Source organism: Nilaparvata lugens, unplaced genomic scaffold (assembly GCF_014356525.2).
Source record: "Nilaparvata lugens isolate BPH unplaced genomic scaffold, ASM1435652v1 scaffold9572, whole genome shotgun sequence".
Taxonomy (NCBI): Eukaryota; Metazoa; Arthropoda; class Insecta; order Hemiptera; family Delphacidae; genus Nilaparvata; species Nilaparvata lugens.
This window is the reverse complement of record NW_024095315.1, coordinates 866-9,331: the sequence shown is the minus strand read 5'-3', so window position 1 is coordinate 9,331 and position 8,466 is coordinate 866. Positions and strand designations below refer to the sequence as shown.

The window sequence follows — 8,466 nt, the reverse complement described above, 5'->3', positions numbered from 1 at the left end:
TGAAATGTTGTTGGGTTCTTGTGTAATCGGCATAGTATCTCCTTGGAGTAAAGCTGTCTTGCACCCATCACGTCAAACTCATTGAATAGCTGGTCTGATGAATAGCGTGGAGGCTTCTGGTTGATGACCCTCATGATCAGCTTCCACCCTGAGGAGCGGTTCAATGTGCAAGAAGCTTGCACCTCCCCATCCCACAATCCCATACAGCATGAGGGACTGTGCTAGAGAGAAGTAGACAACTCTTAGACATCCCTTGTCGACCAGTGTCCTCAGAATCCTGAATCTGTAGATGGTCTTCCTCAGTCTCCCGCATAATTCATTGGATGATGATCCCGAAATAGATAAGTTTCTCTGGCTCACCTTGTAATATTGCTTCGTTATTTTTCTTGTTTTTCGGCAAAAATCATTTATTCTATTCTATTTTTTTTATTTTATATTGTTTATCACTATTTTTCTATCATAGCCATTGTCAATGTAATAATCTTTTTTGGACGATTAAAGATCTGATTTTCTTGGCTTGACTTTCAGGTGAACCTATCCGAGCCAATCATGTCGCGTTTCGACATTCTGTGCGTGGTTCGCGACGAGGTGGACCCCGTGCGCGACGAACAGCTGGCGCGCTTCGTGGTGAACTCTCACATCCGACACCACCCCAAGCCACCGGCCGACAGTGGTGTCCCCGGACACCAGCTGCTGCCGGCCACGCCCCTCGACGACGAGGATGCCAAGCCGATCTGATACCGCAGGACGTACTCAAGAAGTACATCGTCTACTCCAAGCAGAACATTCGGCCCAACTGCACAACATGGACCAGGACAAGGTCGCCAAATGTACAGCCAGCTCCGGCAGGAATCTCTGGTCAGTTGTATTTCAAACTTGCGAAATTTGTAAGATATTTATAAATAAGGGCCGGTGTCCGAGCTCGGGATCTAGGCTGGGCGTACACCGGTTAGTCAAGACAAGACTAGTCACGTTTAGTCACAATACTTCACATAGTTGCTTTTGAAGACGTGTCTAATTGCAATGACTAATCAGTATGAGTTTCCAATTTCCTTGAGATGTTGTGTAGTATTGTCGTCAGAGAACATAAGTTTGTCTGACCGCCATTATTTGCTGGTCCATTCAGCAAGGCGCACACCAGTTAGTCAAGACAAGACATGATCAGACACGTTTAGTTACAATACTTCACATTGTTTTTATTTTAAATCTGACTTTTTGCGACTCCCACCAGCGGTCAATGACGTTTCTTTTTATAAAATTAACACTTTGCACAGAGATGTTGTGGCATTTCTCCATATTAAGGTGAAATAAAGATGTTGTCAATTCCACAAATTTTTTATTTGAGTCCAAACTAGTTTCGATGCACTTGGCATCATCATCAGTTTTTCTTAACTCAAATAAAACTTTGTGGAATTGACATCATCTTTTTATTTCACGTTTCTTTTTGCTAGTGGTGCCTGAAAATTTTTTAGTTTTTAGTTCTCGGTAGTTAATTTTATTTTATTTTCTTGTAATAAGTGTTGATTTATAACCTTGATTTCTTGCATTGTTAAATTCTGGCAATAAAGAATTGAATTGAATTGAGTTGCTTATGACGCAACTCACACTGATTAGTCATTGCAATTAAACATGTCTTCATAAGCAACAATGTAAAGTATTGTGATTAACGTGTCTGATCACGTCTTGTCTTGTCTTGACTAACTGGTGTGTACCTAGCCTCAGGTAAGTTCTAGATTTTGGACAGCTGGATTTAGAAAATTGGCTTTCCAAAACTTCGTAGTCGCAGTAAATAGTTGCTGTTGCAGCAAATAAATCTTTATTTTTTTCATTTCTATAATAGAATAGTATATTTCGCACCTAGAGCAGAAAATTAGATTTTTCCAGCTCGAAATCGGTTTTCAAGTCCGAGGCCGTAGGCCGAGGACTAGAAAAGATTGAGAGCTGGAAAACATTTTTGCCCGTGGTGCGAACGATATTTTTCGCCACACTACAGGTATTGCTGACAAAATAAATAAAGAATACAAAATAAAGAATACTCGTTAAGCTATCGTACCTATCTCTTGATTTTAGTGGTAGAAGATTTGCAGTCAGGATTTCAGATTCTTTTAAAATTTCACTTGGAATACCACAGTCATCTGTAAGCATTTTTGAAAATTCGGAATGCACTAATCAACAATAAATAATTGGATAAACTGGTTGTGAAGCGAATTAGTTTGATTCGAAACTGGAACTGAAATCATGGTGACTTCAGCTGATGATGAAAGTGGACACTCGCCCGATCTAGCGATGGCTTATTAACTACTTCCATGAGCGGCTGGAAAGAGACAACTTTCTGGCCTAGACCGGAAAGAAACCTTTTCTGACGTCGTCTGCAGACCAGGGTGTCTGTCTCATTGACGAATTCGACAAGGTAATCAATTCATTGATGCCTCTAAAGCCGTGTCCACATGAACAAATGTCCGACAAACATGCTTGTTTAACCAGTTTGGGCAAATTTTATTATATTTGACAAACGATGTTTGCCCGTGGCCAGTGTGGACGCGTCACCAAACAAAATATTTGTAAGTGGGAAGAACAGGTTTATGTTTTACAGCTGTCAACACTGAACATGTTTGGAAAAACAGTAATTTTTTAGATGGAAATAAAAATAACTCTGTTGTAGTTCTGACACTGTGTTATTTGTAAATATTTTAAAAACACTTACTTTGGTTGGAGTATTGAGGAATGCATTTCACTCCTGAAGAGGAGCTTCATCAGCCTCGATGAAGTGAGGCTGATGAAGCTCCTCTTCAGGAGTGAAATGCATTCCTCAATACTCCAAGAAAAGTAAGTGTTTTTCAAATATTTACAAGTAACACAGTGTCAGAACTACACAGAGTTATTATTATGTGTTTCGTCATGAAAGCAATATCGAAATAAAAATGGTCAGTTTGGTGTAAGGGTAAGCATTCCTGGCCGAATTTCCATCTAGCTGTTTACCCGGTTGTCAATATTTGCAGTAGCAGAAGTCTTCGGGGTGATATACAGCATTCAATTGGAATTTCGTTTAATAATAATATTCAGTAATTTTTTGTTTGACAAACAATGATTGTCCGAACTTTTAAAAATGTTTGTCCCTGAGCTCATCATAAACTGTTTGCCGAACATGCATGTCGAACATTTGTTCAGTGTGGACACGGCTTAAGAAATTGCACCTCAACATAATGCCTCGACGCTCGAAAAAATTCGGAGTGATGGTAAGTGAACTCGAGCGCTAGCCATCATTCGTCCCATTACCCACGCACAAGCCAAGAGCACATGTGGGCATCATCCTCAGCGAAACAAATAACAGATTTTGTTCTACAGAATTTTTAAAATTGTTTTGCTTTGTAGATGAACGACCAAGACCGCACCAGTATCCATGAGGCAATGGAGCAGCAGAGCATTTCGATATCGAAGGCCGGTCTGGTGACGTCACTGCAGGCGCGCTGCTCCGTCATTGCGGCCGCCAATCAATCGGGGGACGCTACGATCCCGGAATGACCTTCTCCGAGAACGTGAGTTGTACTACAATTAGCCCCGGTTGTACAAAAGTCTGTTAAATTTTAACCGTGATTAATTGCCACGAGAACCAATCAGAGAAGCCTTTTTCGAAAAAGTCTCGTGGCATTTGATCATGATAAACATCTTGGCTTGAAATTCTTCTAGAAAGTTGCCTTTGTAAATAAATAAATAAAATATTAGAGGTGCAACCGGGCCTCAGTGTTCTATTCGGTATTCGAATGTATGAGTTACTATAGTAATATTAGGACTTAAAAGTCCTAACTCCGCCTAATAAAGAATTTTTACTTTCCTTGCCCTATTACCATAGGTAAGGAAAGTATTGCTTTCCGAAAAAAATTAAGGTACCCCAATTTCTAAATTTCTATACATTTCAAGGTACCCTGAGTCCAAAAAAGTGGTTTTTGGGTATTGGTCTGTATGTGTGTGTGTGTGTGTGTGTGTGTGTGTGGTGTGTGTGTGTGTGTGTGTGCGTGTGTGTGTGTGTGTGTGTATGAGTGTATGTGCGTCTCTGTACACGATATCTCATCTCCCAATTACGGAATGACTTGAAATTTGGAACTTAAGGTCCTTACGATATAAGTATCCGACACGAACAATTTCGATCTGATGCAATTCAAATGGCGGCTAAAATGGCGAAAATGTTGTCAAAAACAGGGTTTTTTGCAATTTTCTCGAAAACGGCTCCAACGATTTTGATCAAATTCATACCTAAAATAGTCATCGATAAGCTCTATCAACTGCCACAAGTCCCATATCTGTAAAAATTTCAGGAGCTTCGCCCCATCAATGCAGATAGATTCCCAATTATCAGGCTTCAGATACAATTGAAACGAAAAAAATCAAGTGGAGTAGATTGATCATGAAAATCTCTACAATTAATGTTCAGTAACATTTTCACCTAAAATTGAAAATAAGTTTTAAATTCGAGAAAATGTGATTATTCAATTGCAAATTATTGTTGATTCTATTAGATCATTCACTATGAAGAGATAGCAGACCTCATGTGTGTCTCCAGCGTTATTGCCCTGTTACCAGCTGGCTTAAATCTTTGAATAGTAGACTTGAGATGCGCGGGAACACTAGCGTCAGGTGATCAATTTTCATAACGGCAAGGAAAGTTGTGTGAGTGCGCCACACCAGATTTTTTCATTTCATTTCATATTCACATTATGTGATGTTTGTTGCCCGTCAAAATGCATGTGATATGCTGATTGACAACCTGCCTGAAGACGCGGTCACTTTTTTTATTGACAAGGCTCATTTCCACATGCGATATTTTTTATGGGTTTATTTGAAATCTCTGGTTCATGTCGATCGACCACGGGCCATAGCACACCTCAAGAACAACATTCGCGACGCCATTGCCAACATACCGATTGATATACTGCAACGAAATTTCAAAAATCGACTTCATCAGTGTATGCGCAATGCGGGTCGCCATTGCTGCCCTGCTAAGCGAAAAGACCTTATCTACAAATTTTCATATTTTGAGTTATATATCGAATACCATGTATTTTTAGGCGGGGAATCCAATGGACTAGGTTTAAAAGCCGTATCTGCAACCGTTCTCGAGATATAGACACTTTGCTATAAGCAGTATAGCCGTATCTACAAAACCAGCAAGCAAGAACACAGCATAAGAGCAGTATCTACTAGTACTAAGCAAAAGAGCAGTAAGTGCATTGTCAGATACTGCTCTTTTCTATGATTTCTCATTTTCAGATACTTCTCTTGGTCTATCTCATTTTCAAGACTTCATGGAAAAAAATCGAGATTGTATTCTCATACTTGCTTACCCGGCGAACTTCGTACCGCCAAAAATGTCAATGTATCTCATGTTACACTTGACTTCATTTGTTGAATCATGAAATTTATTTATTTACAATCAATATTTTCATTTACATCTCAATACGGACTTCCTATGTGCTTGAAACTACTAGTGGTGTTTATTACAGCTGGTAAGTTTAGATGCTAATCATTTATCACAACATGATCTTGAATCATGATCTTGATCTTGAATCATGATGATCTTCCCGTTCTACGTAGAAGAACGAGCTCTAAAGGTGCGTACAGACTTTCGCTCTGCTCCGCAACCGAACGTCACTCCAGCAGAGCGATTGATGATCGACCGGCGAGCAAGAGTGGTTCGATCGGGGAACGCGAGAAGATCTAACATCTTCCGTAACGTTCATGATGGGTGCGTGAGCGGAGCAACTGTGATTCGATGGTGGTACGAGGGTGGTACGAGGGAGGAGCATGCTCGGTGCGGGTTTGAAGCGCGAATATGTGTACGCAGCTTTAGAGCTTGTTCACATGACAGCGATTTACGCTCGGTTGTCGCTCGATTTGCAAATCGCTCGGTTTGCCAGCCTCGTACACATGACAGCGATTCATGAGCTGTTTGCGCTCGGTTATGATAAATAATTACTAGGTACAACATCTATGTACTCAATCTTTATCACTATATCACTCTTAAACATATATTACTGCTCTGATCGAAACCGCTCGGTTGACTGAAGAGATGTGTACGCTCTCATGCCTGCTCTAGTATATCGAGCCGCCGGCAACCGAGCGACAACCGAGCGGTTGGACTGGAAACTACAACCGCCGCGATTCGCCGGCGACTACTAAAACCGAGCGATGCATGTGTACAGCACCATGTGTTCCCCTATACCTGGCAACCGCTCGGTTGGTTTACCGCGCGACAACCGAGCGTAAATCGCTGTCATGTGAAAAGGCTCTTAGCCTTTCTTCCGACAATTTCGAAAACATAGGTCTGTAAAATGGATCAATAAACATTTATTATTATCCCACCTATTGAAATTTCTGGTAAGAAACCATCCCCAATATTCACACAACATATTCTCAAAGTTTCATGCCGTTCTGTCAAGTAGTTTTCGAGTCTATAGGGAAACAACAAACTAACACAAACATTCATTTTATATATGAAAAAATATTAAATCATTATCTTGAGTACTTTGTTCTTATTGACCTTAGAAATAAATAATAAATGTTTATTTCCCAAAAAACTAAAACTACAACATCAATTACAAAAATATTAGATAAATTACAATATTACATACAATAGTTAGTTACAAAAGATTCTTATAATGTGTTCTCTACTTGTTGAGTTTTTCTGTGTGGAATTGACCTACTCCACTATGGCGTACCATGTTCTAGAGTAGGTTTTGTTAGTTTTTTTGTGTGTATTATCAATTAGTTAGTGTTTAGTAAGTCATTAGGTGGTTAGTTGTTATTTGAAAAAAATGTTTTGTATGTTCTGTCTTCCTTTGCTCATCAACCAATTGTGTATTATTGCTTTGAACTTTCTAGGAAGATTAATCTGTTTAAAGTTTGCAGGAAGTAGATTATATAATTTTGGTGCTAATGATTGAAATGTCTCTGGTATAGTGCCTTCCTTGCAACACTGGTGATGAGAAGATTGCTGTATCTGGTGTTGTGGTTGTGGTTTCTAGTTTGAAATGTTGTTGGGTTCTTGTGTAATCGGCATAGTATCTCCTTGGAGTAAAGCTGTCTTGCACCCATCACGTCAAACTCATTGAATAGCTGGTCTGATGAATAGCGTGGAGGCTTCTGGTTGATGACCCTCATGATCAGCTTCTGCACCCTGAGGAGCGGTTCAATGTGCAAGAAGCTTGCACCTCCCCATCCCACAATCCCATACAGCATGAGGGACTGTGCTAGAGAGAAGTAGACAACTCTTAGACATCCCTTGTCGACCAGTGTCCTCAGAATCCTGAATCTGTAGATGGTCTTCCTCAGTCTCCCGCATAATTCATTGAGATGATGATCCCGAAATAGATAAGTTTCTCTGGCTCACCTTGTAATATTGCTTCGTTATTTTTCTTGTTTTTCGGCAAAAATCATTTATTCTATTCTATTTTTTTTATTTTATATTGTTTATCACTATTTTTCTATCATAGCCATTGTCAATGTAATAATCTTTTTGGACGATTAAAGATCTGATTTTCTTGGCTTGACTTTCAGGTGAACCTATCCGAGCCAATCATGTCGCGTTTCGACATTCTGTGCGTGGTTCGCGACGAGGTGGACCCCGTGCGCGACGAACAGCTGGCGCGCTTCGTGGTGAACTCTCACATCCGACACCACCCCAAGCCACCGGCCGACAGTGGTGTCCCCGGACACCAGCTGCTGCCGGCCACGCCCCTCGACGACGAGGATGCCAAGCCGATCTGATACCGCAGGACGTACTCAAGAAGTACATCGTCTACTCCAAGCAGAACATTCGGCCCAACTGCACAACATGGACCAGGACAAGGTCGCCAAAATGTACAGCCAGCTCCGGCAGGAATCTCTGGTCAGTTGTATTTTCAAACTTGCGAAATTTGTAAGATATTTATAAATAAGGGCCGGTGTCCGAGCTCGGGATCTAGGCTGGGCGTACACCGGTTAGTCAAGACAAGACTAGTCACGTTTAGTCACAATACTTCACATAGTTGCTTTTGAAGACGTGTCTAATTGCAATGACTAATCAGTATGAGTTTCCAATTTCCTTGAGATGTTGTGTAGTATTGTCGTCAGAGAACATAAGTTTGTCTGACCGCCATTATTGCTGGTCCATTCAGCAAGGCGCACACCAGTTAGTCAAGACAAGACATGATCAGACACGTTTAGTTACAATACTTCACATTGTTTTTATTTTAAATCTGACTTTTTGCGACTCCCACCAGCGGTCAATGACGTTTCTTTTATAAAATTAACACTTTGCACAGAGATGTTGTGGCATTTCTCCATATTAAGGTGAAATAAAAAGATGTTGTCAATTCCACAAATTTTTTATTTGAGTCCAAACTAGTTTCGATGCACTTGGCATCATCATCAGTTTTTCTTAACTCAAATAAAACTTTGTGGAATTGACATCATCTTTTTATTTCACGTTTC

General features: G+C 40.3%; 1 protein-coding gene across 1 annotated transcript; it reads left to right on the top strand.

Moving 5' to 3' along the window:
- The first annotated feature begins 2,368 nt into the window (after positions 1–2,368).
- On the top strand, positions 2,369–7,775 carry LOC111063584 (DNA replication licensing factor MCM2). Its single transcript, XM_039419332.1, has 3 exons — positions 2,369–2,410; positions 3,373–3,536; positions 7,552–7,775. Exons 2-3 carry the CDS (start codon positions 3,519–3,521, stop codon positions 7,759–7,761), a joined length of 228 nt encoding a protein of 75 aa, XP_039275266.1. The 5' UTR covers positions 2,369–2,410; positions 3,373–3,518; the 3' UTR covers positions 7,762–7,775.
- The last annotated feature ends 691 nt before the right edge of the window (positions 7,776–8,466 follow it).